This window comes from Schistocerca serialis, chromosome 11 (assembly GCF_023864345.2).
Source record: "Schistocerca serialis cubense isolate TAMUIC-IGC-003099 chromosome 11, iqSchSeri2.2, whole genome shotgun sequence".
Taxonomy (NCBI): Eukaryota; Metazoa; Arthropoda; class Insecta; order Orthoptera; family Acrididae; genus Schistocerca; species Schistocerca serialis.
This window is the reverse complement of record NC_064648.1, coordinates 103,937,476-103,952,150: the sequence shown is the minus strand read 5'-3', so window position 1 is coordinate 103,952,150 and position 14,675 is coordinate 103,937,476. Positions and strand designations below refer to the sequence as shown.

Sequence of the window (14,675 nt, the reverse complement as noted above, 5' to 3'; positions counted from 1 at the left end):
CCTTAGGGGGAAAAAAGGACAGGTATACACTCGCACACACGCACATATCCATCCACACATACAGACAAATATGTCTGCTTGTGTCTGTATGTGTGGATGGATATGTGCGTGTGTGCGAGTGTATACCTGTCCTTTTTTCCCCCTAAGGTAAGTCTTTCCGCTCCCGGGATTGGAATGACTCCTTACCCTCTCCCTTAAAACCCACTTCCTTTCGTCTTCCCCTCTCCTTCCCTCTTTCCTGATGAGGCAACAGTTTGTTGCGAAAGCTTGAATTTTGTGTGTATGTTTGTGTTTGTTTGTGTGTCTATCGACCTGCCAGCGCTTTTGTTCGGTAAGTCACCTCATCTTTGTTTTTATATATAATTTTTCCCACGTGGAATGTTTCCTTCCATTATATTGATATCATTAATTTGAATCCAACAATTACGGGAGTTAGTAGTTGAGTAGATATAGAAAAAATTGTGAAGCTGAGCATATACTTTCTCACAACACTGATCCATTTTAATGTGGTTTATACGTTTCATATCTAGAACCTAAGGAAGATGATGATTTAACACCCGAGGCTAAATATTTATCTTTTATTATTGTTACAAAAAAAAGTCTATATTACTTTCTGTAAGAAGAAACCAAGTGTTACTTTCTGAATGAAAATTTTGTACTGCAGTGAATGATGGCTTTGGACTTCTTTTTTCTGAACTAGTATGATCTTTGTTTCTTTCCTGATTACATCCATTTGAATCTCCTGTCTACAGATGATCAATGTATGGTAGATGTAGGTTTATTATTTTATAAAAATCGCATAAATCCTAGTAGCATGAGACTAGTATTGGACTTATTGCAGTTTGACAAACGTAATGTAACAGAACAGTTATTTTGATAGTGAAATAATAATAATATTTTTTTTTTTGCTAACACAATGAAAAATTTGCACTGCAAGTATAGATACTACAATGGAAGGAAAGCGAAGTTTTAACTGTTCTGGCTTATGTACGAGTAAAAACCTCAACAGAAATTAAAAGTCATTTCCTACCAGACATGGAGCAAGTCTAGGGAAGTGTGGGTCACATGTAATGTCGTCTCCTCAGGGTAAAATACATAGACTGCCTAAGTACGTTCTGCAAAGGAGTAAAGAAAGTCATCTGTAATTTCACAGTTATATACATTCAGTATCAGGATTGGTCGATCTGTCCCGGAAGGTTAGTTGTAGAATGCTTCATCAGTCCTAGAGAAATAACACACATCGGTTTCTACATCCAGAAGATGAGACGACAAATGTAGTGGTCTGTTAGAAAGGGAGGCAGCTTGAAGAAATGTGGGACATGTAAAGGGTACTGACTAGTATCAAGTATACCCAGAACTGTTTGGTGGGGAATCTCAAGACTATTTCTTCATTAGTATCAGTAACACCTTCCCTGCTCGAGATGCAGTTTGGAACCGAGTCAATGTGCAGCATAGCTTGGTATGACCATTTCTGCCTTTCATGTTACTTTATTGATGCTGGATGCTAATGAACTCCAGGGCTGTTTGTTCAGTTAACGATTACTGATGGAGAATGCAACCAGACGCAAAAACTTTTAAGGAGCTCTATTTTACGAATACGACTGGTTTCAGGCCATTACATCCACTTCCGACAGCTGGTTCAAATGGCTCTGAGCACTACGGGACTTACAATCAGAGGTCATCAGTCCCCTAGAACTCAGAACTACTTAAACCTAACTAACCTAAGGACAGCACACACATCCATGCCCGAGGCAGGATTCGAACCTGCGACCGTAGTGGTCGCAAGGTTCCAAATTGAAGCGCCTAGAACCGCTCGGTCACACCGGCCGGCTCCGACGGCTGGTCCTGCTTTTTGTTACAGTATAAGAATTGTTAGTAGAATGTTGTCTACTTCTGTAGTTTCTTCTAATGAACAGCATTTTCTTTCATTCTGGTATTTATGCATTTCTGGAGGAAGCAAAAAGTAAACAGCACACACATCGCAAACCATGTCACACAAACATTTTGCAGTATTCTTCATGTAAGTTGCAGTAGTAGACATGTGCTTTACATGTACTATTTTTGCCTACTGTATACAAAAATGCATTACAATGAAAGACATCACATACAGGAACATACAACACATCTATAACACGTTTTAGTCAATGATCATACACACATCAAAAAAAGTTTTGCATCACCTTGGTTCCGAGAGTTCCGGAACCTGTACAGAAAATTGGAATAGATATCAACATAAACATCATTTCTACTGCTCATGGAAACCACACACTGCGTGTTGTGCCACCATGCAACAATACCTTCAGAGGTGGTAGTCAAGACTGCTGTACACACCAGTACCTCTAATACACAGTAGCATGTCTTGCACTGATGCATGCCTGTATTCATCATGGCATACTATCCACAAGTTCCAGACTGTCCCTCAGGGTTCTTGTCTGGAGAACACGCTGGCCCCTCTAGTCGAGCGATGTCGTTATCCTGGAGGAAGTCATTCACAAGATGTGCATGATGGGGGCACGAACTGTCATCCAGGAAGTTGAATGCCTGGCCAAGATGCTGCCGATACGGTTGCACTATCAGTCGGAGGATGGCATTCACGTATCGTACAGCCGTTACGGTGGCTTACGTGACCGGCAGCGGTGTACGTCTACCCCCACGTAATGCCAACCCAAAACAGCAGGGAACCTCCACCTGGCTGCACTCGGTGGACAGTATGGCTAAGGCATTCAGCCTGACCGGGTTGCCTCCAAACATGTCTCTGGCAATTGTCTGGTTGAAGGCATACGCGACACTCATCGGTGAAGAGAACGTGATGCCAATCCTAAGTGGACCATTTGACATGTCGTTGAGCCCATCTGTACCGCACTGCACGGTGTCCTGGTTGCAAAGATGGACCTCGCCACAGACATCGGGAGTGAAGTTGTGCATCCTGCAGCCTACTGCGCACAGTTTGAGTCTTAACTCGAAGTCCTGTGGCTGCACGTAAAACATTATTCAACACGGTGGCATTGCTCTCAGGGTTCCTCCGAGCCGTAATCAGTAGGTAGCAGTCATCCACTGCAGTAGTAGCCCTCAGGTGGCCTGAGCGAGGCAAGTCATTGACATTTCCTGTCTCTATCTCCTCCACGTCCAAACAACATCGCTTTGGTTCACTCTCAGATGCCTGGACACTTCCCTTGTTCAGAGCCCTTCCTGGCACAAAGTAACAGTTTCGGATGCGATCGAACTTCGGTATTGACCATCTAGGCACAGTTCAACTACAGACAACACGAGCTGTGTACCTCTTTCCTGGTGGAATTAATGGAACTGATCGGCTGTCGGAACCTCTCCGTCTAATAGGCGCTGCTAACGCACGGTTGTGTACATCTTTGGGCGGGTTTAGTGACATCTGTGAACAGTCAAAGGACCTGTGTCTGTGATGCAATATCCACAGTTAACATCAACCTTCAAGAATTCCGAGAACCAGGGTGAAGCAAAACTTTTTTCGATGTGTGTATATGAGGGCGTAATGGAAACTATTACCTTACAATTTTTTATGTGAAAACTCTGACACTGGCGATGCACGTATTTCTATCACAAGAGATTAGTTTGTTGATAACATCACTGTACAGTGTTTGACTTTGTTGACAGAGCCACATACTCAGCTGTGCTCATATTGCTTCATCACTATCAAAGTTACATCATCCAAGCTTTTCTTTAAATTTTGGAAACAGATGAAAATTGGAGGATGATTGATGACAGTTAACCCAAGAAGTCTGAGTATTGCAGATGCTGCAGCATTAGTGTGTGGTCTGGTATTGTCACGCTGAAAAAGATCGTGCTTCAGGTGTGGACAGTTATAAACTCAATTACAGCACACTGCTTCCCGCGCACTGACATAATTATTTTGCACACCACCACATTACAGGCCACAATTCGTAGCCCTCTGGCAGTAGCGGGTTGCAATTTGTGTCAGTGAAGTGGGAAAGTCAGCTGAGTAATATGAATGAATTGTAATACCTCAACTGATACTGAGAACAGAATACCGTATTTACTCGAATCTAAGCCTGTGGCTTAGAATCGAGTGCAAAGCAAGCGGAAGTTCTGAAAAATGTTGGTAGGTGCCGCCACAACTAACTTCTGCCGTCGAATATATGTAGCGCTACACAGGCATGCTTTGCAGGCACAAAGATAAATACTGGCACCAAAACCTCTGAGCCAGTAAATAAATTAAAAAACTGCATCTTCATACATTATCCGACGAAGTAAATAGACATTCTGTAATGCTCATCTTCGAATGTAGGAGCATTTCAATGTACTACGAAAATCCACTGGCAAGACTGGGATGTTTGTCAATCAAAATGGCCATGTGAATCACATGCAGTATTCTCTTCACCATAAGAATAATATGAATATAAACATTTTGCCATGTATTGTGTCGTGTTTGCTGCTAACTCATTTAAATCCTGTCTGCCTAATAAACTACGAAACTAGAGTGAGACAACAGCAAACGCGGAAGAATATACATATCGTGTCATGTTTATATTCGTATTATTCTTATGCCTAATAGTGATACAGTCAGAAATGAAGCACGGCAATTGACTAGATTTTTAAATCTAAGATGACTCTTATTTCTGTGCAGAATGTAAAGTAATAAAGAGGCGCCTGCAAAGATTTTCGCTAAACTCTCGTTCAGAACATCTTCTGTCACACGTAGCCTATTATTTCGCTCTTGTTGACCATTATTAAAGAAAGCAGCAGTGTAAGTAACAACAAATAGCAGTCTCTTGCCATTGTTTCGCTAATGAGAGAATTCCTCTCTCTTTATTTATTTATTTATTTTTTTTAATTGTAAGCGGCGGCAGTGTGCACTAAAGCAAGCCATGCCGTGAGCGGCAATAGTTCATATACACTCATCATCAGAATGCGACAAACAATGGATGACACAGTACAATAAGGCATTTTCAGCTTAAGAGTGACGTAAACACCTATAACAAAGAGAACGGCACATATCAGATCAAAGAAAAATAGGTAATGAATTCAAATGAGATGAAGCACGTGAAAAAGGAAGGGTACCCGTACAAATACGGACGGAGCGCCCGAAGCATAGCAATGGCTACCTGGTAAAGCTTAACTGCTAAGCTTACTACTCGAACCAAACTACTGTAGCTGTATCGTCATTCATTCGACTTAAATTGTGTCTCATATTACAATGGACCAACTTTGTTTCGATTTGGAGGTGTGGCCATAAACTTTTCCCTCCCCTTGAATTTCGAGTCTCAAATTTCAGGTGCGACTTAGATTCGGGAAAATTATTTTCCTTGATTTCGAGTCTCATTTTTCAGGTGCGGCTTAGATTCGAGTAAATACGGTAAACAATTCGGAGGCATTACATTTGAGCACACCAACGTATCAGCAAAAAGTAACTGGAATGTATTTTGTGTCACAACAATGAAAAAAAATTTTAGTTAAAAATTTCCAAGTCAAGTGATTTTAAGAATGGTCAAGGAACCTGCAATCTGAAGGAGGGAGTGGGGTGGGAGGGGGGGGGGGATGTTAAGAAAGAGAATCACTATACCCTCCTATAGCCAGTACATCTCTCATACCTTTCAAACTCTTGGGACATACTCTGCAGCAGAGGGAATTTCATTCTGGAAGCAGTTTTTTAGGGTGTGGTTAAGCCATTTCTCCAAAATATATCCTTTTTTCCAAGAGTGGTAGTAGGACACAGCATGCAGGGGTAGTGCTATGAAATTCAGGAAGTGGGGAAGGATGTGGTGGTAAAAGGCTTTGTGGGTGGGCCCTGAATTGTTTAAATCTGCCCGGAAGTTTAATATAATATCTCTCTTCATCTGTAGCCTTATGCTCTGTTATAACCTACTGTGCAGTTGTTTTGCTGCAGAGAGTGAATCGAATCACAAATTTTGTTCAATACCCTCTACGCTCTATGACGGTACTTTCTTCCGCGAGCATTTCTGTGCTAATAGACAAATAAAATGGCACGTAGTCAGTATATACCGACCTGGTCCACGACTGTCCCCGCCCCGGTGGAGCCAGTGGCCGTGCAGTTCTGCGTGGGCCGAGTGCCGCGGGCCGCCGCGTCGTCAGCCCGTTCGGCACCCGTCGGCTGCGGCTGCGGCTGCACACTGCTGTCGGCCTGCCTCGCAGCCGCAGTGCCGCGGTGGGCGTGGCCGCCACTGCTGCTGTTGCTGCTACTGCTGCTACTACTGCTGCTGCTACTGCTACTGCTACCGCTGCCGCTCATTCCTGCTGTGCCGTTGGGGCTGTGACAAAACAGAGTCTCCTACAGTGTTTGTTTGAAACTTGATGCTAAACGTACACATTTCGAAATTGGTACGTTTTAACAACACTAAAATTTAGAGAGTGGAAAGTCACACAGAGTAGACTGTGTGACATACAATTATCACCCTTTTGAAAGTACTTACATCGCATGCCACAGGATGTATGAAGAAACATTTTCTCAATTTGGCCAAAAAGGAATCGACGGTCGGTCGGTCGATTTGCTGGAGGGGACCAAACGGCGAGATCGTCGCTCCCGTCAGATTAGGGAAGGAAGCCGGCTGTGCCCTTTCGAAGGAACCGTCCCAGCATTTGCCTGAAGCAATCTAGGGAAATCGCGCAAAACCTAAATCGGGACATCTGGACGCCGGTCCGAACAGTGGTCCTCCAGAATGCGTGTCCAGTGTGTTAACGAATGCACCACCTCGCCCGGTACAGGTATTGTCAGATTAATGGTATGTAAGGGTAGAAAAGGAAAATATTGTCTAGATTTTAAATTAAGCCCAAAGATAATTCTGCAATGACATCTTTGCGCTGTTTCACAATTCACGTTACACACTTATAGAGGTTGTAGATGTGTTACAAACTTTTAAGGATGATGAAGACAGATGAACATATCAATTTGAGGCACGGGTCCATGGTTCAGAAATAAGCATGTCAAAAGTTACAAGAGAAAACTGTTCCGATACCTTTGTCAATGAAAGTTTTGCTACGATTATAGGGTAAGCATCTTACAGAGGTAGTAATATAGAGCAAGACGACTGTGGCACGCTACTTTGTATGCATTCAATATCCACTGTTAGTCTCTTTTGGTATGGGTCTCTCACACTTCTAGCACAAGTCATGTTATAAAGAGACATAACATGGGACAGTGACATAAAATCAGTAGTAGGAAAGACTTAAATTTGTTGGAAAATACAATGCACCTGTAAGAGAAATTATGTGCAAGTTGCTAGTGTGACCAATTCTGGAGTACTGCTCCAGTGTTTGGTGCCATTGTCGAGTAGACGAGACAGCAGACACGGAAAGAATTCAGAGGTGTGCTGCTACGATCGTAACAGGTGTTTATAGCACATACGTAAGTGTAATAGAAATGCTCAGGAGACTTAAAACGGGAACCCTCGGAAGTAAGACGATTTAGTACTCGTGAAACTTTTTCGTGGACCTGTAATCGAAGAAGACAGTGTGACTACTATGTTGCCAAAACAGTACATTTCATACAGGAATCATGAGAAAGAGACGAGATTAGGAATACAGAAGGTCATTTTCTCTTACTCAGTACAGGAATGGAACAGCCAGTCTGCTAGCCAGTAATTATTATGAATCATCACAATTTTTGCAGGCAATCATAATACTGTACTGAGATTTCAGTAAGAACAGTCTTTAAGTCCTTTTATGTAAAATACATGGAGTACTTCATAACTTATGCTCACTGAATAATTATGAAATTTACTCTCCACAAAGTTTCTTAACTGTAGTGAAAGTTTACTGAAATGTCTTTACAGCTCAGTAAAATAGGATATTTGGAAATATCGTAGCACTTTGGATAGGACCCTATCTAGGTAAACTACTAAGGATAAAATATAGGTGCTAAATACAAAGCTTACAGAACACAAATTTATTATTAAAAAGGAAACTGCATAACTGGTTCACGTAATTACACAGTACTCAACTGATAATCTGAGATGGAGGTGATGACAGAGTCACTATTGTTGTGTGAAGAACTCTCTGCTCTGCACTTTTCAATGGCTCACAACATCTACATTGTCTTCTTTGTTTTTCGGCCTCTTTTTTCCACAGTTGCAAATGTATAAGGCGTATAGATTAAGAATCGTCATTTGCAGTGAAATGGTGAGATGACAGTAGTTCCTCACAACACACAAACGTGAATATACTTAGTGCAGTGAAAGTGCTGTGGGCTAAAATCTAACAAATACGTGTGCAAAAACACGAAGAACGACGTAAAAAAAAACGTGACAAACAATAAAAATTAAAAATATTTACAGTAATAAGTAAAGTACCTGCATGTGAACTGTTCACAATCCTAGCAAACAAAATTTTAAGAGAAAAAAATCATTGTTACAGTACCACTGTAGATGCTTCAGAGTAAAGTGAAATGTGTTTGGTCTCATTAAGACTGTCATTACAGTTGCAAAAAATGGTATTTAACCTATACAACTTGCTTGGCTTACAGAGTATTTATGTCAATATAACTGTAGGAACCATATATCTAAAAACAAAGATGATGTGACTTACCAAATGAAAGTGCTGGCAGGTCGACAGACACACAAACAAACACAAACATACACACGAAATTCAAGCTTTCACAACAAACTGTTGCCTCATCAGGAAAGAGGGAAGGAGAGGGAAAGACGAAAGGAAGTGGGTTTTAAGGGAGAGGGTAAGGAGTCATTCCAATCCCGGGAGCGGAAAGACTTACCTTAGGGGGAAAAAGGACGGGTATACACTCCCACACACACACATATCCATCCACACATATACAGACACAAGCAGACATATTTAAGGAACCGAGTGATTTACAAGACATGGGAAGATTTCAGGCGAACGGCTGGTGTAACCACTATAGTTTATATTACCTTCTAACTTCTTTCTCTGTTTTTACTTACTGTGACTTCTGTATCACCAAGCTCTTCATGTAACATCTATGAAAAAAATTTATTCATTATTTACGTCAATTTGTGTCAACGTAATTAATCTACGGATGTAATTTTAAAAGTAATGTTATGTAAAAGAATGGAAATGTTAAAACTTTACTTGTAATAATGGTCCATGCATAGGGAATGTAGGTTTGCAATCACGTGAAACATGGGGAAAGTCTCTCTGCAAGGAAACTGGCTTGGCAAGAATAGAAAAGGGGGATTTGGCAGTCAAACTGCATGGCTCGTTTGTGATAAAGAGTTAGTCAGTGGCTAGCACACAAAGAGTTTGCATCTTGTGAACTGAACAAGGCAAGAAGCCTAGTAAGATTACATAACATAACCTCAGATGTGGAAGTAATTTGCTTATTATTCATGGCACACTTTTGGCTAGCTCTCTACTATGAAAATTTGATGCTAAGAAGAACATTTTCAGAGATTGTTACACAGCAAGAACCACGGATAGGAGCAGCAGATTGACTCAGTCATCACCTCAATATCGAATTATCAGTTGAGTACTGTGTAGCTGCGTGGACCAGTTATGCAATTTCCTTTTCAATAATAAGTTTGTGTTCTGTAAACTTTGTGCTGAGAACCCATATTTTATCCTAGAAACGTATTTTATCGAGATGAAAAGTCACTTCAGTAAACGTTCACTACAGTTAAGGAACTCTGTGGAGAAGTAAATTTCATAATTATTCAGTGAGCCTAAGTTTTGAAGTACTCCACGTATTTTTCATAAAGGGACTTAAAGACTATACTTACTGAAATCTCAGTACACTATTATGATTTCCAGTAAAAATTGTGATGATCCATAATAGTTACTGGCTAGCAGACTTTAAAGGGTCAGCACGAGGATTACTTATTTTGCAAGTTTGGAAGTAACAGTGTTTACAATTTCATTTGTATGTAGTAAATAGGGTTTCTCATGTTGTGTTGTGAATAAAATGTTCAGCCTTGATCTGAGTCTACTGGTAGATTAGTTTCTGGGTCCCCACGCTAATTGTTAAGCCAAATTTAATTTTCATATTACAATTACAGCATTAACGACATGCACTTACCAGCTCTCTAAAATTTGCATGCTATAATAAGCAATTGGCTACAACTACTGAAACAATACTAGAGCCCAGTAAATAATATAAGGAGCTAAATAATGTAAGGAAGTGAATGTTCTCTAAGTATAAAAATAATAATAGGAATAGAGGATGTAATTACCTGACAGCCTTTTGAAGGACAGTATTTACCAATAATTAAGCTGATAAAAGAACATCTAGTCCAAGTTAATATTGCTGCAGCATTAGTAATTATTTATCTATGATAATCATTAGCTTCCCGCTTTAATGTACAGATAGGAAGTGTTAATGTACATATAGTAAGTGTTAATGTATAGGTAGTAAGTGTCACAAGAGCCAGTTTGTGCAAAAACAGTTAATATTCCCACTGTGTTGTTCACGCCAAACTAGTGTTACATTGTTTGATAAACTACGTTACTTCTTGGTATCTTACTTACAAACATAATTTTTGTATCAAGTAAAGGCAATCTAAATAGTTAACGTTGCTTACGAAATGTTCTAGTACTCGATACAACTTTGCCTTACGAGGCTAGCGACTGTTTCCTTTTATGTAATTACAGGGTGTTTCAAAAAGGACTTTCAACTTAAAAAATTTATATAAATTTGTTGAAAGAAGATACAGAGCTGGGTTCAGTGTTATTTTGTAGGGAAACACATCAAGTTTTTTTACCTTAAACTAAAGATTTTATCCTGCACACATCCCATCGGAAGTCAATTTCTTCCCAAATTCGCTGTATCACTGCAGGTGTAACTTGCTCAGTGGCAGTGTAAATTCTTGCTCTAAGTTCAGGTAGAGAAGCTGGCACACGAGGTACAAACATGATATCCTTGCTGAAACCCTATTAAGAAAACGAAAATCGAGTGGTGTCAGGTCTGGGGAATGTGGGGGCCAAGCAACTGGTGCATCAAGGCCAATTCATTGACCTGGAAAACTGTCACTGAGAAAATCCCAGTTGCTGGCCTAGTAGTAGGGTAGTCCACCATCTTGGATGAAGTAAACATTTCATTCTTGGTCATCCTCACTGATCTGCGGTATCAAAAATTGTTGTAACATATCCAGGTACACTATCCTGTTAATGATTCTCTCACGGAAGAAAAAGGGGCATGCACTTTGTTCTCACTCAATGTACAAAAAACGGTCAGTTTAGGGCTATCACAAACATGTTGCAATGTTTGATGTGGATTTTCACTGCCCCAAATCCTACAGTTACACGTGTTAACCTTGCCACTTAAGTGAAAAGTCATCAGAACGGATGATTTTGTCCAAGAAATAGTCATCCTCAAGTAATCAATTTAACATATTCATACAGAAGTTCTTTCAAGCAATTTTATCAGCGTCTTTTATTGCTTGTACAATAGTCAATCTGTACAGTTTGAAATGCAAACAGTTTCTCCCCACATGCCGAACAGTCTTATGTGGGATTTGCAGTGCACGAGATGCACGCAGGGGCGATTTCTTAGGGCTGTTGACAAAACATTGTCTCACTCGCTTGATGACATCTTCAGATGTGCTCGGACGACCTGACGATTTCCCATGTCTTACTGAGCACCCTGATCCTATACAACACTTATGCCACTCATAAACTGTAGGCCTATTAGGAGGATTTAGGAGGATCTTTAGGGTACTCGGTACAGAAATTACACTGAACTGTTGTCGCCGACATCGATTCTTCAAACCAAAACGCACAGTTGGCACACTCGGGTCCAGTGAAGGCAGCCATCTTTAATGGAATTGCTGCTAGCGCTTCTTACAGTACGATTCGGCACTAGTGAACTACGTGAGAAAAAACTCTTATTTCCTTATGAATTGACACTACAATCACGTCTGTAGTTACTACGAATAATTTATATGAATTTTCAAAGTTACAAAGTCCTTTTTGAAACACCCTATACAGTTTATTGGATTACTAATACAACCTCAGCCCCATTGGCATTTTTTGTGCTGCTGCTTCCTTTAAATAAAAATCTTTGAAGAATTGGAAATAGTCCGATACTTTAACCATTATACACACGATAACAATAAATACCGTATTTACTTGAATCTAAGCCGCACTCAAATCTAAACCGCACCTGAAAAATGAGACTCCAAATCAAGGAAAAAAATTTTCCCGAATCTAAGCTGCACCTGAAATTTGAGACTCAAAATTCAAGGGGAGAGAAAAGTTTTAGACCGCCCCTCCAAATAGAAACAAAGTTGGTCCATTGTAACATGAGACACAATTGAGGTGGCGCCAGTATTTATCTTTGTGCCTGCAAAGCATGTCTGTGTAGCACTACATATATTCGACGGCAGGACTTAGTTGTGGAGGCACCTACCAACATTTTTCAAAACTTCCGCTTACTTTGCACTCGATTCTAAGCCGCAGGCGGTTTTTTGGATTACAAAAAACGGAAAAAAAGTGCAGCTTAGATTCGAGTAAATACGGTAAGTATCGTTTCACAGGAGTAAAGTTATCGGTGTACGGCTAATTTAGTATGAGCCGGCAGTGTTGTACCGGACGAGGACGTGGAGAGTGCCCAGAGCCTGCAGACAGCGTGACACACCTGGCGGTGGCAGCAGTGGCGGCCGGGACGGGCAGCGGCGGCGGCGGCTGCCCCTGCAGGTTGTACGCCTGGAGCAGGTCGGCGAGGTGCGGGCTGCCGGCGACCAGGTCGAGCGGGCTCTTGCCGCGGTGGTTCCTCTTGGTCAGGCTGCAGCCCTCCTGCACCAGGTAGCACGCGATGGCCAGCGCCACCGGGCTCTCCTCCTCCACCCGCTGCGCCTGCATCAGCTGCGTGTAGATCTGCCCGACACACACCCGTTCCGTCAGCTACTGCCACCGGGTAAACGGCTCCGAATACATTTTGCACTGTCCTCGTAACTCGCACAGTCTACCTTTTCAGAGCAGGAACGTAATCTTAAGACAATAGTAAATTGCTTACAAGGGAACCTCCCCATCGCACCCCCCTCAGATTTAGTTATAAGTTGGCACAGTGGATAGGCCTCGAAAAACCGAACACAGATCAACAGAGAAAACAGGAAGAAATTGTATGAAAAAAACAAGCAAAATATACAAACTGAGTAGTTCGTGCGCAAGATAGGTGGCATCGAGGATGGTACAAACTCGGCAGTGCCGTGGTCCCGTGGTTAGTGTGAGTAGCTGCGTAATGGAAGGTCCTCGGTTCGAGTCTTCCCTCGAGTAAAAATTTTATTTTCTTTATTTTCAGACAATTCATTTGTTGCAGTTTATGTGAAAAACTCTTATGTTTTCACTTTTTTGGGAGTGATTATCACATCCACAAGAAAACCTAAATCGGGCAAGGTAGAAGAATCGGGTCGACAACATATTCCTGTCACGTGACGCTCAAGCCGTATAGAATATATCAGACGTGTTTTCCGGTGGAGGAATTGGTTGACCTATGACCTTGCGATCAAATGTTTGTGGTTCCCATTGCTGAGACACGTCCTTTCGTCTACTAATCTCACAGTTTTGCGGTGCAGTCGCAAAACACAAACACTAAACTTATTACAGTGAACAGAGACGCCAATGAACGAACGGAGAGATCATAACTTTGCGAAAATAAAGAAAGTAAACTTTTCACTCGAGGGAAGACTTGAAGCAAGGACCGCTCGTTCTGCAGCTGCTCACGCTAACCACGGGACCACGGCGCTCCTGAGCTCAGACGCTCCTTGATGCTGCCTATCCTGCACATGGACTACTCAGTTTGTATATTTTGCTTATTTTTTCATAGTTCCACACAACTTCTTCCTGTTTTCTCGATTGATCTGTGTTCAGTTTTTCGAGGCCTATCCAGTGTGCCAACTTATAACTAAATCTCAGGGGAGTGCGATGGGGAGGTTCCCTTGTTAGTACACTATCCTCCCAGGTAAATTGAGGTTTTAGAGATGGATACTGTCGTATCTAACCAAAAGAATGCAGAAAGTTGTACTTGGTAAATAGACAACTGTAGCACAGGAATATTACTCAGATTGGCAAGAAATCATATATGTGGTTCCCCAAGGCTCAATCTTAGGCCCACTAATGTTCCGTGTATATGTCAACGATCTTCCATCTAACATACCGGGTGTTTAAAGAGTCAGTATAAATTTGAAAACTGAATAAATCACGGAATAATGTAGATAGAGAGGTACAAATTGACACACACGCTTGGAATGACACGGGGTTTTATCACAATCAAAAAATACAAAAGTTCAAAAAATGTCGACAGATGGCGCTTCACCTGATCACAAAAGCAATAATTAGCATAACAAAGTAAGACAAAGCAAAGATGATGTTCTTTACAGGAAATGCTCAATATGTCCACCATCGTTCCTCAACAATAGCTGTAGTCTAGGAATAATGTTGTGAACAGCACTGTAAAGCATTTCCGCAGTTACGATGAGGCATTGGCGTCGGATGTTGTCTTTCGGCATCCCTAGAGATGTAGGTCGATCACGATACACTTGCGACTTCAGGTAACCCCAAAGCCAATAATCGCACGGACTGAGGTCTGGGGACCTGGGAGGCCAAGTGTGACGAAAGTGGCGGCTGAGCACACGATCGTCACCAAACGACGTGCACAATAGATCTTTCACGCGCTATCAGTATGGGGTGGAGCGCCATCCTCCATAAACATCATTCGTTCCAGCAGGTGTTTGCCACGCTGGGGATGAGGTGATTCTGTAACA

General features: G+C 41.5%; 1 protein-coding gene across 1 annotated transcript in view; it reads right to left on the bottom strand.

Moving 5' to 3' along the window:
* The window catches only part of LOC126426677 (E3 ubiquitin-protein ligase MIB2), a 224,885-nt gene that overhangs the window by 19,583 nt on the left and 190,627 nt on the right, over positions 1–14,675 (bottom strand). The window contains exons 15-16 of the mRNA XM_050088569.1: positions 12,539–12,789; positions 6,175–6,224 (exon numbers count right to left, since the gene is read on the bottom strand). Coding sequence (XP_049944526.1) covers positions 6,175–6,224; positions 12,539–12,789 — 301 coding nt within the window. The remainder of the gene's footprint in view (positions 1–6,174; positions 6,225–12,538; positions 12,790–14,675) is intronic.